This window comes from Colossoma macropomum, unplaced genomic scaffold (genome assembly GCF_904425465.1).
Source record: "Colossoma macropomum unplaced genomic scaffold, Colossoma_macropomum, whole genome shotgun sequence".
In the NCBI taxonomy this organism is placed as follows: domain Eukaryota; kingdom Metazoa; phylum Chordata; class Actinopteri; order Characiformes; family Serrasalmidae; genus Colossoma; species Colossoma macropomum.
The window spans coordinates 31,248,279-31,272,176 of NW_023494798.1; the positions used below are offsets into that span (position 1 = coordinate 31,248,279).

The 23,898-nt window shown below is 37.5% G+C and overlaps 1 protein-coding gene across 1 annotated transcript in view; it reads right to left on the reverse strand.

Annotated features, from left to right (window-relative positions):
• cstf3 (cleavage stimulation factor, 3' pre-RNA, subunit 3) overlaps positions 1–23,688 on the reverse strand; it is a 30,527-nt gene extending 6,839 nt beyond the window's left edge. The window contains exons 1-16 of the mRNA XM_036585154.1: positions 23,554–23,688; positions 22,038–22,139; positions 21,784–21,879; positions 14,696–14,728; positions 12,170–12,267; positions 10,915–10,981; positions 10,795–10,829; positions 10,377–10,503; positions 9,976–10,053; positions 9,106–9,268; positions 8,018–8,127; positions 7,287–7,403; positions 5,759–5,833; positions 5,492–5,635; positions 2,877–2,979; positions 510–579 (exon numbers count right to left, since the gene is read on the reverse strand). Of these exons, the coding sequence (XP_036441047.1) occupies positions 510–579; positions 2,877–2,979; positions 5,492–5,635; positions 5,759–5,833; positions 7,287–7,403; positions 8,018–8,127; positions 9,106–9,268; positions 9,976–10,053; positions 10,377–10,503; positions 10,795–10,829; positions 10,915–10,981; positions 12,170–12,267; positions 14,696–14,728; positions 21,784–21,879; positions 22,038–22,139; positions 23,554–23,580 (1,445 nt within the window). The 5' untranslated portion in view covers positions 23,581–23,688. The remainder of the gene's footprint in view (positions 1–509; positions 580–2,876; positions 2,980–5,491; positions 5,636–5,758; positions 5,834–7,286; positions 7,404–8,017; positions 8,128–9,105; positions 9,269–9,975; positions 10,054–10,376; positions 10,504–10,794; positions 10,830–10,914; positions 10,982–12,169; positions 12,268–14,695; positions 14,729–21,783; positions 21,880–22,037; positions 22,140–23,553) is intronic.
• Positions 23,689–23,898: the final 210 nt, after the last annotated feature.

Below are 23,898 nucleotides of genomic sequence, written 5' to 3' on the forward strand. Positions count from 1 at the left end.
CCCCATGGACCCTCACAGAGCAGGTACTATTTGGGTGGTGGATCATTCTCAGCACTGCAGTAACACTGATGTGGTGGTGGTGTGTTAGTGTGTGTTGTGCTGGTAGGAGTGGATCAGACACAGCAGTGCTGCTGGAGTTTTTAAACACCTCAGTGTCACTGCTGGACTGAGAATAGTCCACCAACCAAAAATATTCAGCCAACAGCGTCCTGTGACCACTGATGAAGGACTAGAGGATGACCAACACAAACTGTGCAGCAGCAGATGAGCTATCGCCTCTGACTTTACATCTACAAGGTGGACTGACAAGGTAGGAGTGTCTAATACAGTGGACAGTGAGTGGACACAGTGTTTAAAATGGACAATGAGCATAGATCAAGGAGGTGATCATAATGTTATGCCTGCGTATTTAGCAGGAGACAAATGTAAGCACTGTTAGTTCATAAACCTAAACATGTAAGGCATTTACTACAACATACAAATTTGAAAAAAAAAAAAAACTTTCTAACCCTGATTTTTCAGGAGAAAGACTTCCAGAAGTCAGAACTCTCTCAAAAAGGACTCGTGTGTTGTTGTCCTCTGTGAAGAAAGCGAGATAGAGTTAAATGGAAAATCAGTCATTCATTCAGGATGTCCCTCAGACTCTCTCACGGCAACATTTTTCAGGACAAAGCAGAAATAAACTTGATGATAAAGTAATAGCCTAGCGACGGCCCTGTATTTACTGCATGGCAAACACTGTCAACACGCTATCCACTGTGAAGGAGAGTTATATTGTCTGTGTGGTTTGATAAGAGGCCTTTTGACACATATTCCATCATCACTCACTGTGAGTAAACAGCCGAGCTGAGATAGGTACAGGGTCATCGCAGGGGAGGGTCACAAATACGAATATAAAAAGTGGTTAGTATGAATTACTAAAATGTTTTTTGGTAAATAAGCCACAAGAAGCTGTGCTTTACAGTGATTTTATAAATAACAACTATTCTTCTGCCAAGCAGTGTAGTTCATTAACACTAACTGCTAAGCAACATAAATAGTAAAAGATTATTTCATATTATTATAATAACAAAATGTTTTTTTAAAAACTTGCCACATTAATACAAAATTCAACATATCCGTGTGGTCTCGTGTAAATATAGTGTGTTTTAGGACCACAAATCTGAACGTGGCTCAGCCAATCAGATTTTAGAACTGTTTTGTAAACATAATTTGGTCAAAAAGAGGACATCCAGGGATGGATTACTGATCGGGCCAGTAGAGTCAGTGTTCAGGAGCCTCTGACAACCAGGGGTCTCAAACCACAAAGCTTGAGGTGGCTCAAAAATTCACCTCTGTCACAATTCATTGAAGATGTAAACATTAGATGAAGAAGTAGCCCTTTAATACGTACAAATGACTGAATGACTGAAAAAAATAATAAATGTTTTCTGTTCGGAGGTCTGTTTTCTGTTTTAATTATCAGCCAAATGGGACGACTTGGTTTGGCTTGAAAAAAAACAACAGCATGATACAAATGTTACACAACAATATTTTAATCTTACACAAATAGTTATAATGTAGGCACAATAGGCTATTGCATATTAATAAGGCTAATTTTGCTAATATTTATAGTGTTGCTTAAAATGGACATGAACACAAACATGAAATAAGCTCATTTTTCAGGTCTTGTTTTTTTCCTCCTTTTCCCCCAAATTACATATTGTGCGGGCTCCACAATTATTTGAGGTAATCGTGAATATTTCAGCTTGTCACAATTATTTTCCACAGATGTTATTTTTCCACAAACATTTCTTTTTTCGACCTGTGACGTTTGTTGGAACATAAACATAAGTTCTAACTTCTGAGTTAGTGCTATAGTACACTTAGAGAAATCAAGACTGCTAATAAGCCAGTACGGCCACATAAGGTTTAATGTTATTGATGCTGTCGGATCAAAACCTCGTATCTCCATATTCGTCATTTTTCAGTTTTTGACATAATTTGAAAAAACCTACTGTCCTTTATATTGTATATAAATTTTAAGATGAATGGACCAAAAGAAGTGGCCCAGAAATGCTTGGAAAAATGTCTGGTTGCATTAACTTACATTACAAGTAGAGTATGCTTTTTCCTTCTCCTGTAAAGTTACCATTTTAGAGGTACAAGGTTTTGTTCCGACAGCAGCGATATAATAGTTGCATACAATGAACAAAAAAGGCAGTTAGACTGTTAATCGCTATTATTAATATGGCAATTAATCACTGGCTAAAAGTTTTATGATCGTGACAGGCCTATCAGGGGCCTCGCAAGACCACGGTTTGTCCCTGAGGACATCTATCTCCTAAAATCTAGGTCAAAAGACCAATTTGTGACACTGCTGTTGGAGAGAACGTCAGACTTTCTCTTTGCAAGTTTAACAGCTGCACAGGACAGAAAGAGGAACTTTGCGATTCTGAAACAGGCCGACATTTATTACACTCAAATAACTGATGACAGGAATATGAGTAACAATTTTTTTCTTTGTTGAAAAGCTTTTTGACAGCCAGTAAGGCGACAATTGGGGGAAACAGATATGGAGGGAAAATGGTTAGACATGGAAAATAAGATTTTAAATAGTTTATGACTTACTATTAGATAGTAAAAGCACAATTGGGGTGGTGGGGGGGGGGGTTATATCATCATCATCTGTAATCTGACAAATAAATTGTGTGACATCTAAGGTTGTAATCTTAACTGTAATTTTTATTCCAGTGCTGTTAGTCTTTTTATCTTGGTAAAAGTTTTAAACAGATTTATTAAATCCAAAGTTCTAAAATAAAGAGAATTTCTAAATCATGTAATACAAATTAGATCTGTGAGCTTTTCCACAGAGCTAGAAAAGAAAACGATCTTACCATTGAGATGAGAGAGATAATCAATATATGCCAGTATGTACTCTGGGATGTCTCCGTACTTCTTCAGACCCAGCTCAAAGATCTTAAAGGCCACTGATTTGTCCTGATGGAGAAATGATACAAACCCCATTTTATGAGTTGAAGCCAACATGTGAACCACACCTACTGCTTCCGGAGAGCTTTACAGTGTTCAGCACAGGGGAAATATCATAAATCACCTTAAAACAGATATGATATTGACCTGGAAAAAGAACTACACTTAAAATTAACAACTGGGCAAAACCTCTATCAATGTTTTTAAGCAAACAATTGAAATGATTATTACTGATTAGCCTAATTTATTAGCATCGTATCCCACACTTCTCAGGCTGTTAGAGACACTCTCTGACTTTCTTCATTCACAAATCTGAACAATAGATGTTATTCTTTAATTTATCATTTGCACCACACAACGCTTAAAAATACAGTCACGGGAAAAGTTTTGGGCTTCTGGCCAAATTATGTTGTAGTAATTTTTTAAAGTGGAAATAATTCCAACACCACCTCTACAGAGAACACACTTTTAAATTTTAATGCATAATTACTGTTTACTTAATTAATCTAACTTGTTGAAAAAAACTAAAACATAAAATGTGGCCTGTGGAAAAGTTATGGCATGTTTTATAGTTTATGCTTTTCTAATATATTTCACTAAAATTTGCAGAACTGTCATATTAAAGTGTGTTCTCTGTAGAGGATGTGTTAACTTTTAATTTTTTTTTTTTAATTTTCAAAAATTGAAATTTAAAAAAAAAAATTGCTTACAACTGTAGATATGCTTAAAATTAAATAATTGCAGTTGAATTAAGATAAAACAGATTATTTTATTTGGGAATAGCAATAAGAGGCAAAGACTAGCTGCTCATCTGGATTCAAGAGCCCTAAAATCTAAAGAACTAGCAAGTAACCTTGGTGCACAAATGGACTAGTTTTAGCAGTCGTGTCAAAGCAGTTACTACATCAGCTTTTTATCACCTTAAGAACATCAACAAGATCAGAGATGTTCTGACTAAAGCACTTAAGCAGACCTGCAGAAACTCATCCACGCCTTTATTTCTAGCAGAATTGATCACTGTAATGGTCTCCTAACTGACCTCCCAAAAAAGACAATCAGACAGCTTCAGCTGATTCAGAATTCAGCTGCCAGAGTCTCACTAGGAGGAAAAGAAGGGAACACGTCACCCACCCATTCTTAAATCCTTACACTGGCTACCAATCTGTTACACAATAGACTTAATGGGACTATTACTGGTCTACAAATCGCTCAATGGTGCAGAACCAGCATATTTATTTCATATGCTGCAGCAATATGAGGCGAGCAGGTCTCTCAGATCATTAGGAACTAGTCAGTTAGTCCTGCCGAAGGTGAAGACTAAACATAGAGAAGCAGCGTTTAGCTACTATGCTGCTCTTAAATGGAACCAGCTTACAAAGAGCATTAGAAGAGCTCTGACACTGGACACTTTAAAAACTACCAGCAACATGGATGCTGACCAGACATAACTGGAAAACACACTTCGCCAACAATATGAAAAAGCACCATAGCAGTGTGTGCATGTGTAGCCTTATATATTGCTTAAGAACACTAATTAACCTATCCCCATGGTTCCACTTAGTCCTAGTAACCTAGATAAAATATTCAGAAGTGGGTCAAAATACCATGAAAAAGTAGTGATGGCTGAATACTAATACACTGCCTTAAATGTGTTCAGTAAAGTAAAGTGTTCACGATACAAAATATTCAGAATACATTTAGAATAAATGTTCAGAATACATTCTAAAAAAATAGAAGATAGATAAAGATAAGAAAATAAAGATAAAAATAAAGTAAAATAAAAAAGAGAAGAGAAAGAAGTATATATATATATATATATATATATATATATATGTATATATGAATAAAGTAAGAAAGAATCAATATTTCACAATACATTTAAAAGATATTCAGAATACATTTAGAATACACACTGATAAAGCAGATGGAAAAACACTGCTTTTGTATTTTTTATTTATGTTCCTAGTTATGTTCATAATGTTCCTCTCTGTTAGCAGTATGTAATTCTGAATTTGTATATATTTTGATGAAAAAATTCACTTATTTCAGTAAAATGACAAACTTATCAACATTATTTTGTCTCTCATCACCTTCTTCAGTCCACTGCTGCTCCCACAATCCCACAAATAATATCACAATAACAAAATCTTACAAGTTTGACTATAAAGTGATTTTAGTTGATGACACACAGGTCAGCAACACCAAGATTAATAACTGATTATCACAATGGTTTATCAGTCTATTCAGGCCTTAGTATTTATTTTAAATTTACTGGGATAAGTACTTTGAAAGTTCTCCTAAAAAATTAAAAGGTAACTACATTCTGAAAAACACCTTTACAAAATGTAACTTGGACTGAATACAGATACTTAATTTCTGTATTCTGAGTATGTATTCCTAGTTATTCTGTTACATCCCAACCCTGAAAATGTTTTAGCATCTTTAATAAAAAGTAATAGTATGCAGTCTCTTCAAACTACCCCCTAAATGTAGAACAGTCTCTCATCCCAGGAGCTATTACCTTGCTGCAGTAGTATTCCATAAGAGCGGCTGTGACGTAAACATGGTGCCGTGTTCGAACGTCTTCTCTGGCCTTCTTAAAGATGGCACGACCTGACTTAATGCCCTCCGCCCTCCTGGCAAACTTCATGTACTGGATGTAAACCTAAACAGTGGGCAAAAGAAGAGAAAGTCAGCGTCATAATAGGGCACTGAAGCAGGAGTTAACAGTTATTCTTTATGAAAACTAATGCTAATAAATAATTGCCATGCATAAAATGAGCCTCACCAAGGTCGGGTCGATATCCTCTATGGCCAGCAGGCGGTTGTATATGCTGTGCACTTTCTCATATTTCATACGACTCTGAGGAACACAAGTCGCAAGTTAGGAGGTGCTTTTTAAACTCCAGAAAATCAAGATTTCATAGGCTTAATGATATGACAGCTAGAAAATCAGTCCAGCTGCAACCCATTAATCACACCTCCTCATCCAGAGCAGCTTTATAAGGATCAGCATAACAGCGTAAGGGAATTTTGTTTACATTATTAATATCAATATATTTCATGATTCATTACCTGAAATTAGACCTGAATATCTGATACATAACGTTGGGCCTTATTAATCATAACAGTTGCATTAAAAAGAGCAAAGATTTGATCGTCCGACAAATTACTCTGCATCTTTTTCATGAAACTTTAGTGCAACGTGGAAATAAGTGGAGATTTGAGATTTGATGATGAACCTGCTTTAGTGCGTGAAATCAAGCGCCAGTCCTCAGGAAGCACACCCTAATTCATGCAGATGTTTTGGTAGGGAGCCAATAAAACGACAGCATTCAGCGGCTTGTAAGCCAATGGCTGTGCTCGTAGGCAGAGTTTTGAGGTTGAGTGGTGACTGCACTGCTCCCCCTACTGACCAAATTTTATAGTGTTAAAATTATAAAGAATAACATTGGAAAGAATAAAATGTGAATTAAACGGTAGAATGATGTGACTGTAGTGCGATTTTTTTTTTAAATAACATATTTAAATGCTGCAGTACTGCAGTGTGAGATGCTTCTGCAGTAGCTGTGTTTTGCACTGCTTAAATTATGGGAGGAGTCAGTAGTGTATGTAATGTCTTTAAAAGGAACATGGAATATTTGCAGCATTTGCTTATATCAACGTGCACGTAAAATAAGCACATCTACTTTTGTATTGGATCGCCATGTGCACATATTGTTATTAACATTATTGTTATTTTCTATTTTTATTCTTATTAGTAGTATTTTAGATGATATTGATAACAGTTTTGGTTCATAAACCGCAAATCAAGTTTATTTCAGGCTGTTAAACTACCACTCCAGTACAGTTGACTGTACATAACTTTGACAAATAATGGCCAAAGTGAAAGAGAAATCATTATGCATTTGTCTTCCATAATTACGAGTGAATCACGGTGTCAGGGAGAGTGTCTGAGCTAGCTGAACGTTTTCTCTCGATGACTGTTGGGGGGAGGGGGCATGATATTATTAAATTAATATTATTTTTCTGCTTCTACTGGTGCACAGAGATATGATCAAAAAAGACCTAAAAGGAGGATTTTGATGGAAGATTACAGGAAAACAAGAATTTTGTTTTTTAAATATACGATATGATAATTAATGCTTAACATGACATACTATTAAGGTAAGAAAAATAATTTTAGGTTGACTTTTAATAGTTAATACAAAGAGCAAAATGTGTATATTAGTATTTGGATTACTGATAAATCAAAATATGAACTGATCATTTATAGTATACAAATTATTCATTCGTATCAGTGCTGAAAGCCTCACCTCCTCGTAGTCTGCAAAGGAGAAATATAGCAGCATGTTCTTCTTCAGTAGAGTTGAGATGGCACGCTCATAGATGTTAGCAGCCTCATCGCTGAATAGCTTAGCGTTGTTCATGTCCTAAATAAAGATGTTTAAAAAAAAACCAAACAAATGAGAGTGAGTGGTTCAAGGCATTTGCATTATGAGACATTACCAAGCAAACAGACAGAACTAAATGCTCCTAAAAATAATATAAATGTGCCACAAAGGGTTCTGAAAGTGATGTCATAGAAGAACCACTTTTGGTTCCCTAAAGGATTTGTTTGAAAACGAGATTTGTAAGTGTGAAGAAGCTTCTAATGGGTTTAAAAGAACCTTCACATACTGAAAATGTTCCTTATTAAAATAAGAACCTTTAGGTTATGTGGAGGCTCTTTAAACTTTAAAAACCATCAATGGATGGGTTCTCTTGGTAGCCAAAAGTGGTGCTTTCATTGCATCGCACAAAAAGCCATTTTGGGCACCTTTAGTTTTAACAGTGAAGATAAATGATCATGTGAGTTTCTACAACCTCAACCTCACCCTAATAATAATTAAAACATATTAAAGATTAAGAAAATCATACATTTAAATTCATTCACAAAATTGAATAACAGTAATTTTTTTCAACACTTTACAACATAATTAAACAAATAAAATGAAACGGCAACAAACACTCGCACAGCTGAAAATATCTGAGATGAAAGACAAACCCCTTTCTCTGCCAGCAGCTTGCTGGACTGCTCCAGATACTGAGCAGCCTCGTACCACACGTCAGGATGATGGCCGAGCACCAAAAGGCACTGCTCGTAGGCAAACATCACTGCAGGAGCAAGAACATACAGACTTCAGCAACAAAAACAGCAACATGTTCCGCCAGCAAGCTCTCTCTATTCAGACCACAGCTTGGGGACTCTCTGACTATCCTGGATACTGAAATCTCATACAATATAAGGAGTCTGGATAAGAAGGATAAGGATTTGTTTTGGTGCTAAACTTATTAATTTTACACAGTTTGATAAAGGTCAGCATTTTGAATCTCCATAAAATCCTCTTTAACTCTTGTGTGGTGTTCAGGTGTGTGGAACCCATTTTCAATGTTTACCAAAAGAAAAAATTATGTGAATTATTATTATTTCAGCCTCACATTCCTTGGCCGTTGCTCATTTTCTGTGAAGAACATATACCACATTTTCAGTGTCTTCACTCTGTTCACCCCCCACACATTTATATTACACATGTGGTGTTGGGCTGAACCCACAGGAAGTAAAAGTGTGGAGGTGCTGTGCCCTTCACTCTGTTCTCCTCCTACTTGGCCTGCTGTGTGTGTGTGTGTGTGTGTGTGTGTGTGTGTGTGTGTGCGCGAGGGTGGACAACATGGACAGGCTGCTGACTGGCTACAGCTGCTAACAAAAACAAACACCACACAAAAGCTAATTTGTAAAACTGGTCCTTTAGTTAAGTGGACTGACATTATAAGGAGAAATTACAGTCATTCTGGTTGAGTTATCCTTAGTCAATATTTCCACATCCTGGTTCTGTAGCATATCTGCCCTGCACGTCAGTGTTTTTTGCTCTAACACAGGATTCAATTTCCTTCCTTAATTTGTCCTTCACAAATTAAAATGCCAATTCCCCTTAACATTGTGGTCAAATGTCATAGTGAATGGGCCAATAGAAATGGTCCATATCTTTATACATATTTATTTAATGTGTAAATGAGGTACACATTTGAATCAAGTAAATTCAGTGAATCAATACTTTTTTGAGAAACACTGTTTTATGTTACAGGCCCAGTCACCTCTCTTAGTGATGAGCGTTTGGTCTTCTGTGCGCAGAGGGTTGCTCTTCTCCCACTGGATGTACTTCTTCCACATCTCCACCTGCTGGGCCTCCTGAGGAGAGTTCTGTGGAGGCACTGAGGGCGCGTTCCGGTCCAAACCCTTCATCACTGTCTCATACTCCTACAACAGAGCACGATTATGGCGATATATTTTATAGGTATACTTCAAAGAGAACATTACATTCACTGGACTCTGTTTATCATTCTGCATTAAGACTATATATATATATATTATTATATATATATATATATATATATATATACTATATATATATATATATACACACACACATACACACACACACACACGGCTGGAATACGGCAAGGCAGCTTTTAGTTACAGTGCTCCATCTGCATGGAATGATCTGCAGAAACATTTGAAATTGGAGCAAATTATTTCCTTGAATGATTTCAAGATAACTGTTAAAGAATTGTATCACTGATTGTGGTCGTGCTGTTTCTTTGTTGATTGTTTTGTGTGCTACCTTCTTGGCCAGGGCTCACTTGTAAAAGAGATTTTTAATCTTAATTAGTGTGATTACCCTGTTTGAATAAAGGTTAAAAAAAAACAAAAAAAAACAAAAAAGAAATCACATCATCAGAGTTACAAAGCCAGTTAGCAAATGTCACATACTGAAACAGTCACACAAGATCTTTCAGTTTTTAATGTACTGACAAGTGAACTCACTGTTTCAGATGTATCAAATAATATCAAATGCCTAATTAAATACCAGATGTGATCATTTTTATTCAGAGTTATCTGCAGTATAGCAGTGGTGGAAACTCTGGGTGAAAATCAGTAAGAGTGAAAACAGGTGAGGCTCTTACCTTAGCAACCCTTCTAGCATTCATGTAGTCTCTGCTTCGATCTTCTATCATCTTTTTAGCCAGGTGAATATTGATACCCTTAAAAAAGGGAAAAGGAGTTTAGCACTTAATATAACAACACAGATGAACATCATGTCAAAGGAACCTGAAGCAAAACCTCTTTCAAAAGCTCAAGGAAACTAAAGCAAAACCTCTCACTTCCAGAAGAAAGTGGCTGAAAAAAATGTGTAATTATTCTGCAAGTATTTTTAATAAACGTACTGTAATTATCTATTTAAAATATTTATTGCTATTCATTGTTGAGCTTTCTCTGGAATTTTATAAGCATCTACAACTTCGTTCATCATACTGTACACAGCAAAATCTGTATTTTCTATTTTCATGACTTCTCCTCCTCTTACCTCCTCATATTTGCTGTAATCTCTCCACAGCTGTTCGATGTTGATCATGGGGTTGACGCAGCCCCTTTGGTAAACCCGCCGCACGGCTGTGATTCGCTGGTTTTCTGCATATGACCCCACTGCCTCGCTAACAGACAAAGTGGAGATAAAGTACACTTTCAAAAATAGCAAGTTAATTAACAATACATTCTGTGTTTTCACTATTTTAACACATTCTGTGTCAGGCCACAAGAACATGGCATATCTTCAATGCAAATTGCGTAATTTGTACCTTTATGGCACAAAAAATCTGAACACGTGCAATAATACACACTGGTCATATTAAAGGTAACTCAAAATGTCCATAACTGGAAGCACAGCTAACACGCTAGGTGATGTAAAAATGCTGAAACTGTATTTGGAATGACTCATTACTTACACTCCTTTAAGAAAGTTGATGTAGTCCACCCAAATCTGAAAGAAAAGAGAGAACGAGAATGTGACTGAGACGTAACAGCTGTGAAATATGAGGTATCAATATTGACAATGCAGTACTTACCTGGTATGACATGATCTCCATTCCAATTTTGTCCAAGGCAAAATCGTATGCCTGAGCCATCTTTTCCCTAAATAATGCAAATTTGATTATAAAGACACCCAATCCCAAAATTCTTTAACAAAGTATGCAAAAGTCACATGCTTGTCATTGCATACTAGGAGTGTATCAATAAAGCTCACTGTAGTGCAACGTCAGTGCAGGTTCTACCTAATAAACTACACAAGCAACTTCTTAGGGCCCCACAGCCACCAGGGGGCCCCCTAACAACTCATTACTTATGTTGAATGCTCTAATACACCGATCAGGCATAACATTATGACCACCTCCTTGTTTCTACACTCATTGTCCATTTTTTTAGCTCTACTTACTATATAGGTGCACTTTGTAGTTCTACAGTTACAGACTGTAGTCCATCTGTTTCTCTGCATACTTTGTTAGCCCCCTTTTACCCTGTTCTTCAGTGGTCAGGACCCCCATGGACCCTCACAGAGCAGGTATTATTTGGGTGGTGGATCATTCTCAGCACTGCTGTAACACTGATGTGGTTGATGGTGTGTTGTGCTGGTACGAGTGGATCAGACACAGCAGTGCTGCTGGAGTTTTTAAACACTGTGTCCACTCACTGTCCACTCTATTAGACTCTCCTACCTTGTCAGTCCACCTTGTAGATGTAAAGTCAGAGACGATAGCTCATCTGCTGCTGTACAGTTTGTGTTGGTCATCCTCTAGTCCTTTATCTGTGGTCACAGGATGCTGCCCACAAGACGCTGTTGGCTGGATATTTTTGGTTGGTGGACTATTCTCAGTCCAGTAGTGACACAACAAGGAGGTGGTCATAATGTTATTCTATATTCTAGATAGATAGCCCTAATGTTAGATGTCAGTCGATGTGGTCAATGTAAAGTTAGCCAGTTTTTTCACGTAGATAAAAAGGGTTTGCAATATTTCATTAAATCTTAGAGTGGAACCTTTTAAGGTCCATCGAACACGTTCAAGGGTAGCATGGTGAAGTGCATCCCTAATCCAAAGAGAATGTGTTGGGGCAGGCGACTTGCAATGTAGATGAATATACCAATTAAAATGGACCAAAATTACTTGGAAAAAATATTGTTAAATTAACTTAAATTGCAATGTTTTCCCTTTTCCTGTGAAGACATCATTTTGGAGATATGAGGTTTCGCTCCAACAGCGATGACACCTTCCTTAACAAACAACCTTCAGTATATAAGCAAACTCTGCTAAAGAAACCACATACTTGTAGCTGGGCAGTTTTCCTTTGGTTTCGCGAACATATGAAAGGTAGCATTTCCACAGGTCAATGTGCAGGACCTTCATGAGGCATCTCTGAAACAGCTGGACAAGAAAAGGAAGCAAAATGTGTTTAACATGCACAGCTACACAGTTAACACATCAAAGGAACATTGGGTTACTAATCTCTCTGTATTTGGTTTACACATTGGCACTTATTGGCACTTTTTTATCGATTTAAAATCAGTAAAATATAAAGTTAGGTGCTGTTTGCTGTAAAACACCAAGCATCCTGACCATCCTGGACTGACAGTGATTGAGTGCAGACTGGAGAGTCGCACTGTGAGGAAAATGACATCAGCACTGACACAACAGGTTCACAGTTCGCCTCACAGCACAATCAGTACCTCCTCACGGACAAATGCAGCCCACATGACGCCCGTTCCAGCTCAAACACCACCTAAGCAGCATTTAATGCTGCTGTGACACACACACACTACCACAGCCCTGCATGTCAGTGTCGGGTTACTCTCACGAACATAAGGACTGAGACATGAAACAAATGTTTAAGGTTTTCTTTTTTTCGATTTACAAACAATGATCCCTGGCTGAATGAATTAAATAATTAATAATAATAATAATAATGTTGAACTTATTTAGTGCCTTTCTCAAACCCAAGGTTGCAAAAAGATTCTGAATTGATTTTAAATTGATTTTTTGCAACATTTTCTAATTTCAGTGACCAAATTCTCATCACTACAACACAATTTGAAGATAAATACATAAATAATGCCCCCCCCAGCCTTTTCTTTTCACAATCAGCATACTGCTGTCAGACTATGCACTTTAAAGCTAATTATTAAAACATTAATAAGTTTTTGAAATTGTGTCATTCCCGCAACAGCCAGGTTTCTCTTTGTACTTGACAACATTTTGCTTTTGGTTGCCTTCCTTAAAGCTTACAAGGAAAATATTAAAGTAAAGAGATTTAACAGTTAAAAGCAATACAGCCTGTTTTTTTTTTTCTCTTATTAAAAAAGGAGAAAATTATACATCAGTACTGAGAAAGACGTTGACAGATTGCGGTAGTGTAAAAAATGCCAAAAAAGTAGAAAAATAAGAAAAACTAACTTTTTTTTGCTGTATCATATTGAGCTCCAACTGATCTACTAAATATTATATTAAATATATCACAATATATGAAACTTATATTGTTCATCTGTGCAATGATTAATGACACTCAAATATTTCTACACATTTTTTGAGGCGGTTTCATGAGAATGAGCCTCTCACTGCTGTGAGTCCATCACCCAACTAATATAAAGTCAGCGGTGGTCCTGTGGTGGTCTCTTTCCAATGATGAATGGTGCAGAGGGCAGTTAATAAACAAAGTAGCAACAGATTTGCTATAACCAGGTACAGTGATATGCAAAAGTTTGAACACCCCAGTTAAATGACGTTTTGTTGATTTTCTAGGTGGAAATAAGTGACCACGTCCTCTAAAGGGAACCAACTTATTTTCACTTAGAAAATCAGCAAAATATGTAGTTTAACCAAGGGCGCCCAAACTTCTGCATACGACTGAGTGAATGCACATGCTGATTTTACATTATTTTATGAGAAGAAATCAAACACTTCTTATTTTCCCCATAGTTTAAATAGATTTTGCTCTTTCCAAAACAGGCTTTTCCACTTGAGTAAGCAGATTTATTGTTTTGTGCCAAATAGCACCTCCATCATACCGAGGCTGGATGGAGGGGAATATTGTGACCAAGTGGAATTTCACACAAAACTGGCCAAGACACTCCCAGGTGAGATCTTCTAACAACAGTTTCTCCATCAGTCAACAAATTAATAATTCTATGAATTTTGCAAAAAATGTCTATTTTGTTTTCCTGGACAGACGTTATGCTTGATCCACACTGTTCAGGATACAGAAGACAGCAAATCATCATTACTAGATAAAAACATTACTTTAGCTCCTCTGAAGTCCACTGCATCACGTCACTTAATGTAGTAAGTGGAGCTGATAAAATGGACAATGAGCGTAGAAACAAGGAGGTGGTCAGAATGTTATGCCTGATCGGTGTATAATCACTAATATTGTATTAATATTATTTGTGTATATGCATATATTCACACACACACACATATACACATATATATACATATATATATATATATATATATATATATATATATATATATATATATATATATATATATAGGCCACTTTTTATGTTTTGTTTGCTTCAAAATTCATCTGGGACATCTGGGACCAAACCCAATATAACAAAAGCTATTTATTTTTTTGAAAACAAGAAATCCTGCTAACTTTTTACTATATTTGTGTTTATTTGCATTTATTCTACTGATATGGTTTTCTTACAAGCATAAACACAATTATTGCCAAGATAAGTGATTTTAATGTGCTTAGGTGACTTTAGCACCGTACTGTACAGAGTGTCTGTAATAAAAGGTCAGGGAGTTTAAGTATAATGTAGGTGTTTCTATTACAGTGGTGAAAACTTACCTTTTCAACCTTGTCATAGTTTTTAGCCTTGATCTGTGGACAGATTTCAAAACCACCATTAATAAAACATAGAACTGTGTACAGAGTTGGGTACAGTATGAGAAAAGTCATTGATTATGACACAAGCATTCAAAAGCACACATGCGCACACTCTCACAGACTCCCTTTAAGATCAACAATGTGAAATTCATACAAAACCTCATTATCACGCATTATAAAACCTTGCCCTGCATAAAGATGCAAGGTTCTTCTCCCTTCCCCATTTTTCTCCCAGGATAATCCCTCGATTTCACAGCCAATAATAGCAGGAACAGTAAGATACAGTCTTTTTTGTGCTTTGCTGACGCAACTTTGTGAAACTTACAGCTGTTAAAAATAGGAAGCGGGACCCAGAACTTTGCAGCTCCCCTCAAAACAACGTGTGAACAATGTAAAAACATTTTTCAGACCCAGCCTAGCCATATTAAAATGACAGTAGGTGACGCCTGGAGGGGCTTCACTAATGAACTCAACATGTTTGAGTACATTATGCTGCCAAATGTGCTGGATTGTTTAAGTGGGTCACAAAACTAAACTGTACAGCACAGTCAGGGCAGGTTTTTTCTTCTTTACATTAAAGAAATAGGGACACGCTGCTGTCAAGAGTATGGTGACAAAAGCAATGCATTAAATTTACTTGATTCAAACACGTACCTCATTTCCACATAAATAATATATATTACTTTTGGCAATAACAATCTATATATTTTATTCCCTTGGAAATGAGGTACCCATCTGAATCCATTTCATCATAATTCATACTTCCATGTGTTCACACATCTGAAAACTGAGGAAAGTGCACAGTTCAGAGAAGTCAAAGATGATGCAAGTATTCATGCATGCATATGCGGTGGGGGTAAAAACAGCATAAAAGCTGGAACTGTGGCAGGAAGCCCCCTTAGAAAGCCTGTGGAACAGAAGGTCTGAACATGCTCCTTATCAATCTCTACAATACAAATCAAGACACCATCTGCGAGGCAGCATACAAGAGATTATGTGTAATATTTTATTACATTATAGTGCTAAACAGCGTTAATTCAAAGCCCAACATCATAATCACAATCTGATGAGCCAGGATACAATTTCACCAGTAAAAAGGAATTTATATTTTATTGGTGTTTCACTTTTATATCACCTTGGTGCATCACAAAGCTTTAAAGGAAATGTGACTAAGCACTAAAAACAAATAAGAAAACATCAGTATGGGCCAGTGCTTATATTGGATCATTTCCATATGCGTATGTTGATGCAGATGCCAATTTACACACTAGGAGTGGGAAATAGGACAATATTTTATTGTATCATGACATCACAATATGCCACAATACGCTTCTCTGGGTATTTTGTGGTAATTACAACTATCTGACTAACTGCATGTCTTTACCAAGTGAGCATTAGTCCTATTCATCTGGATTTAGTGTAGCGCATTACTGAATATCATTTAATAATTTTTTTTAAAAATGCAAAACTGCTGGTGCACTACTAATACCAGCATATCAAACCTTAGACAAATTAAATATCATGATATATATCATGCATCATGACAACTGTTTCAAGTATTGTGTATCGCCAACCCCTAAATTACTGATTTATGAAATGTGGAAATTGGGACGAGATGCGTTTAAACATTTATTTGTAGACCAGTGTTTCCCAATCCGGTCCTCAGGGCTCTCAAGACTGTCCACATTTTCCCTCTATCCCAGTGTGTTGTGAGTTTGGCTGGAACAAAAATGTGGACCGTCTGGGCGGCCCTGAGGACCAAGCTGGGTAACACTGTCTAAAGAGAGAGACGAATGTAGTAAAATTAATAAAATGCATGAGCAGCTCAATGTGGTCTAAACACTCTACACTCTTAAAAAGATGGTTCTTCAAGGGTTCTTCAGACAAGAAAATGGTTCTATAAAGAACCATGAACACTCAAAGAACCCTCTTAATGATTAAAAGATCATCATTGTGAAAGCATTCTTCAGATTGATGAAGAATGTGCTGTAGATGGTTCTATAAAGAACCTTTTTGAAAAAGGGTTCTATATAGCACCATAAAGGGTTCTTCTACTGTTACACGCTTAACATCGTAACAACAGAAGAACACTTTTGGGTGCTACACAGAACGTTTTTCAAAATGTTCTATATCGAACCATCTACTGCACATTCTGAAGAAACCTTTTATGATGCAAAGAAACCTTTAATAGTGCCAGGAGTTCTTTGAGTGTTCATGGTTCTTTATAGAAACATTTTCTTTACTAAAGAACCCTTGAAGAACCATTTTTAAGAGTGTACCTGTCCAGTTTTGAAATACCAACACAGATTCCAGTATCATCCTGTATCCCTATGAATAAATGCTATCAGCACACAAGCACATGTCTTTTCATCAACCTGCACTTTAAAAAAAGTTCTTCAAGGGTTCTTTAGTAAAGAAAATGGTTCTATAAAGAACCATAAACACTCAAAAGAACTCTTTTCATAATTAAAAGTTTCTTTGCATTGTGACAGGGTTCTTCAGACTGATGTGCTGTAGATGGTTCTATACAGAACCTTTTGGAAAAGGGCTCTATATAGCACTAAAAAAAAGGGCTCTGTTATTGTTTTAATGTTAAGCTTGTAGTGACAGAAGAACCATTTTTGGTGCCATATAGAGCCCTATACAGCATATTGTCCCTCAATCGTAAGAACCCTTTCACCACGCAAATAACCATTTAATCATGCAAAGGGTTCATTGAGTGTTCATGGCTCTACTTAGAACCACTTTCTTTACTAAAGAACCCTTGAAGAACCTTTTTCAGTGTGTACTGCACTGTTGCAAAGTTCCAGAGTAAATGCTTTTGGATCAGTGAGTGAATGTGCGCCAGCAATTTTCCCAAATAAGACCACTTCAACTGAAATCTGAGACTCCATCGTTCAGTTCCCTCTAAAAATAGCACAAACAAACAAAAAGAGACAAACCCTCCAGCACTTTATAGCCACAAATACCCGAGGACCTGACGTCACTCGGCACCCTCTTCCAGCATTCCTCAACTAAAAGTGAGCACACAGTATTCATCACAAATAAAGCAAAACACTGTAGTATTCACTAAAAAGACCAACTAACAGAATAATCACCAAAAAGCACCCAAAACAGTGTCTGATTATGAAGATGAGATCTGATTAGATGTTATCTACGCAATGCTGATGAGGGGAGCGTTTTATCTGGGCCTCATCCACTTTAACAAATCTCTCTCTCTCTCTGAAAAAAGGGAGCACATTATTTATGTGAATTGTTGTGGAAAAGCTACAAAGCCAAGATTTCTGAGATTCAAAGCTCTCATTTTCTGAAGTTTAGTCAGACTAATTTGAGCCTGAGAGCTGTGAAAGCACAGTTTATGGACACTCATAGCTCCTAAATACAGAAGGGCAGGTAAACAGTTCAATATTCCCTATTGAACTCAAAAGTAAAGCACAAAAGTAAATCATATTTACTTCTTAATTAACACTAATGTCACCCAAGAGAGTGGGATAAAGTGTAAACCTGAGGAATAAACACAAAGTCACCAGTCACACTTTGTCAAATGTGCTCTCACACACTCGCACGCAGCCCCACAGACACAAAATTACCCAATGATTAAACAAATTTGTATTGATTGTCAACCAATTTTATTACTGAAAAGAAAAAGAAGTTAATTCAGTGAGTCAAACACATGGTTCTGACAGAAGTGTGGAAGCAGCTGAATGGGTTGCAGAGCAGGTGAGGTTAAACACATGATCAGCCACTAAAAACATGCCTCAAATTTTATCTAAATGTGTTCAATTTTTCCAGACATATTGGTCTTTCTCTAACATTACAGGTCATGTGCATTTGCACCAATGCAAAAGTGCATATTTCAATGACGCAAGCTCAGACAGTCTGAGTTACACTAACAGTTGTGTACATGAGGGGGACAAGTATCATCAATCAGAGTGATTTACAGCCTGTCGACTGCTGAATTAACTCCATAACTTCCCAAAACATGACGTATGACACCACCTCGTGTGTTAGAATGTGCGTGTCTGGGATATTAATGAAGAATCAAAGACAGATTGAAACAGACAATGCTATCGAATGATAGTGGAAAAAAGCTGTCAAGGCAAATTTGAAAAAACAAGCATGCAAATATGCAAAATAATAATAAAACACACAACTAAAGAGCATTCTGGATTCTATACTTTCAAAAACACCCACAAAGCCAGGCCAGAGGGTATAAGCTATCTTTATTTCCTATTTGGTATTAATAGTTGGGTTGTTTTAGTATTTCTATAAATCGGGGTAGTTGTACAAATCAACAACAGGCAAAGTGCATCTGGATTAGGCCAAAACAACAAATCAACATGAGGACAGAAATCATAACTTTCTGGATGGTGATACAAAGTCCAGAAGATAAAGGTCATGAAAACCTAAATACAGACGGCACAGATGAAAATCGGTCTTGGGTTGATATTGGCAGAAAATGTTGGATCAAAAGATCAGATAAAAGAATGAATGCAGGCCAATTCTGTAAAAAATCCTGACATAGCGCTCACTCACACTGTGTGATGTGATGTTAGCCATGAGGTTCTTCCCGTGGGGTAGAAGAGTGACAGTATTTGTCGATGCTCATCTTAAGTAAACAGCTTCAATTACAAGGTAGGTAAAACTTCATTTTAAATAAGAAATACTGAATATTATTGGCATTGGTCAACACTCAAGTTTCCAATATTGGAAAAGCAAAATTGGTTCCGTGCCATCTCTAAACCTAACAATTCAGCTATGCCATCTTTCCACACTTTATCATACAGAAAAGTGCAGACTGCACTGGACTGACTTTTTGGGCTTTCTCGGAGACTGATTAACCCGGGAGTGGCGAATTTGTCCAGGAAGGCCGGCGTCTAGAATGATTTAATGCCACTTATCTGCTGATTTGAATCAAGTGAGTACGAAAATAACCAAAGCGTGCTGGACAGCAGTCCTCCACCTCTAATTTCCACTCATGGATTAAGCGTAGCCTAAATTGAGGCACCAATGTCAATTCTTTTTAGTGTAGGATTGGGCTTAATCTGGGTCTGGGAAACCGGCTCTCAGAGACATAACAGGACCGCTGAGCAGCCGATGCTTTTTAGTCTACGATTGGGCTTAATCTGGGTCTGGGAAACCGGCTCTGAGAGTCATAACAGGACCCCTGAGCAGCCTATGGTTTTTAAATATCAAGTGTGGCATCGGCCTCTCCCCTCCAAGTACATCCAACTTTGCCTGTCTATGTTTTCCTAATAACTGACTCACTGGATTAATACATTTATGTCCTAAAGCATATATCAGACTCCAGGCCTCCAAGCAACGGCACTGCAGACCTTCTAGAGTTATCAGAAGAGGAAAAACGCTAATCTCTACAGAGCTGCGACCTGGTTTGTGACCCAGTTTGTCACTCCTCTCCTAAAGAGTTTAGTGTTGTTTATTTAGTGTTGTCAGTCAAACATAAGCTATGCTCTTAAAATAGATGGCGCTTCAAGGGTTCTTTAGTAAAGAAAATGGTTCTGTACAGAACCATGAACACTCAAAGAACCCTTTTCATGATTAAAGGGTTCTTGGCATCATCAAATGGTTCTTCAGATTGATGGAAAATGTGTATGAATGTGCTATACAGAACCTTTTTGAAAAGGGTTCTTCTACTGTTACAAGCTTGCAATCATAACAGAACCCGTTTGGCTGCTATATAGATATAAAAAGGACCACAGGACATTCGCCATCAATCGGAAGAACCATTTCATGATGCAAAGAACCCTTTCAATCCTTTGAGTGTTCATGGTTCTATATAGAACCATTTTATTTTTCATGAAGTATCCTTGAAGAACCATACTTTTTTTAAGACCCCAACATCTGTGGAACTTAAGCTCTTCTATTATGACTCCCAAACAGTGACAGAGCAAAAAATGTGGAGTCCCTGAGGAATCGTTTGAGAACCACTGCAGTAGTGAACTCAACTTTGCATAAAAATCTGGAAAAAAAAAGTCTATTCCTCGAGCAATTTCTGGTTTAGGATCTCGCTCATGAGATTTGAACACAGCCCATTTGCCCCTGGTGAACCAGGAATGGTCCAGCCTTTTTATTATTTTTTTTAATAAAATAAATATACAAAACATATTTTGGTTCCTGGCACAGCGCCCTGACCCGCTGAGTCTCTGCTGCTTCATAATTCAGATTCCAAAATGAGATAGCGGTATGTTCACAGGACAAAGTTCTGCCTGAGGCCGAATTAATATTTAAACAAGTATTTTAATGAAAAATTTCTGTTCCAACCTGGAGCACAAATTAAACTGAGGGTAAAATGTACAAACCATGCATGTTCGATGTTAGTTGTGACATACTTACCATTTTAAGCTCCATTCTTTGGAAGCAACAACTTACTGCTGTAATGAACACTCGTTTTAAGCCTGGCCAAGTGTTGACTATCTCTGTGGCATTAAGGGCCCTTAAAATTAACGGCTTCACTTCAAATCAGTGTTGTGTGGTTCAAAACTGCCATGTACCTCACATCTACAATGTGTGGAACGGACAATGATCTGACTCCAATCTTACATGTTGGGAGAACTGAGAGCAGACACTACTGAAAATAGCTCCTGACACTAATATAAAATATATACTGCAAATTGGCCATATATACTGAAATAGGCCAAGGAACAAATAAAGTGTTAATAGGGACAGATCTATTTGCAGTGTTCACACATATAATCCACAATGACCTCAAAGAAATGACACAGGAGGCAAGAAATTGACACAACAAGTGAATAAAAGGCTAAAGCACTTCAATACTATTAAAATAGTTTTAATGCTGTTGCAGATAAAACATGCAACAATATGAACTTAACCTTATAAAACTGAAAAAATAATAATAAAAAAAAAGAATGAATTCAACCCCCTCCCACCCCACCAAGTAGTACAAGCTGTGACAAAAGTGACTACCACTAGTTTGAAACCTTCACGAGGGGTGTGAAAGTCACACTGTTGATCCAATTGGGAGATGTACTCTTGCACACATGAAAGTAATAAAAAAAATTGAATTGAACCTCAGCTTCAATGTATAGTTTCCAGAATCTGCCCGAACTGGGGAACTGGGCGACAAGTCTTTCATATGTCTTCCTTGCTTTGTCTATAGGTTGGTTCTAAAAGAAGTTAAAAAGCATTTACATACACAGTAAGGGAACGGTCAGTCCCAGAGATGAGTTTACATAACGACCCCACCCCACCATCCCAACGCCAACTCTCCCCCAAAATATATGTTACCCCAGGTAAAAATGAATGCAACCCTGTGTCACTAAACCTGTGCTTCTCGAATCAGTATGCTCCATGCGTCGAGGTCATATGGGTTTTCTTCCAACTTCTTCTCGGCCTTCTTCACCTTTTCTGGGATGTATTCCGCAGCCTGTAACAAAAAGAGGCCAAAAATTAAATCAGTACATGAACAACACAGCACAAAACATACAAGCCACACACACTTCTATCCGGTACAGATCAATTTCCTACCTGCAGGGAGAAACCCAAGCAGGACAGACCATGTAATCTAATAGTCGTGTCTCTTTGCGCATAAAGACCATAAATAGGGCAAATTAAAAAGTGAGAGAAAGTATGCTTTCTGTGTTGATCTCTACACTCAATCCTAGTCCACAAAATCTAAACTCACTCATTTGCCTCTCATGATAAGCCAATTCAGCAAGCCTAAAGGTTTGGAGGTCAAACCACTGGATGACTTATGTTGAAGGCCTCATTCAACTCTCTGTGAGGAAACCAATGAATGGAGATTTCTATGACTAAACATGAGCTATCCTGCTCTAAACTGCCCAGTGCTCGGACTGGGGCCAATAAACAAAGCGAGGAAGCATGCAGGAGCCAAAATCAGGTTTAAACTTTAACAGCTCACTGCCTGCCACTGCAAAAAACGTGAGCAGTATTGCACTGAACCAGCACAGACACCACAATACACAGCTAGAAGGCCAACAACACAGACTACAACAGAGTTTCTCTTTAGCCAACAGGGGCTAAATAAAATGACAAGCCAGCCAGGAATCTACCAATGTGACACATTACAATGTCATTTCTAAGACTGAGGAGTTTACATCGCTCATCATGGCCTTTTTTGACATGAGCTCGCTTTAACACAACGAAGCTACAGGCAGTTTAACACAGCTGAGACGAGGCAGCTGAGATGTGCAATGATCCTGAGTATGCAGCCCCTAAGGAGACATTGTGATTATTTTTAACAAGGCGTGGCCATGAACTAATATACTGAGGCCACGAGTTACTATATTGAGCACAATTTACTTTACTGAGGCCACAAGTTATGAGAAACTTAACTCGTGGCCTCAAAATAGTGTGGTCACCGCCTTATTAAAGAAAAAATCATCACCATGTCACCTTAGGTGCTCTGTAGGAGAAAGAGTGTGAAAATCTGCATTAATATTAATATCATTAATCTTTGCTTCGAACCGTGAAAAACATCAAAACATCGCCGGATCGCAATGAAGCCCGACAACAGCGTGTTTATCGACTCCGCTGTTAACCTGGCAAACGAGCTCAGCTGCCTCATCCAAACACGGCTATTTTTAGCAGTCAGACAGATTTCTTACGTCCTGGCACATTTTTGACATCTTAATATTACAAAATTAACCAAAAAACAGCCAATAATCCACCGTGACGGTGATTAGTTACTCGCGCTGAGCTCATTATTAGCTTGCTTGCTAACTTGCACCACAACAACGCTGCCGTTATCCAGCCCACAAACGCACACATTTAATGCAGCTTATTACAGCATATAAACAATATATATATGTGTGTTTTACCTGGTCTGGGGCGCCTTCCGCGGACATTATTAATCTCTATGTTTTATTATTTGAGAGATTTCCAGCCTCCTGCTCTTCAGAGGCTCCCCTAAAATGGCGAGCTCGCCCACTTCCGCTGCCTCAGGAAGTGTGCGAGGTGACAGGGCGTTTATTTGTTTATTTAATCTCAGCTCGATTTATCTTGTGCCTCAAATCGACCCCTTGTTCCAGATGTAGTAAAGTGACTTAAAGCGCAAGAAAAATACAAAAAACTACTCAAATAAGACGCACTTAGAGTGTAAGCTTTACAACAAATCCTGACGACTTTTAACTAGCGCAGATCTACACATCATAAACCGGCAGAGT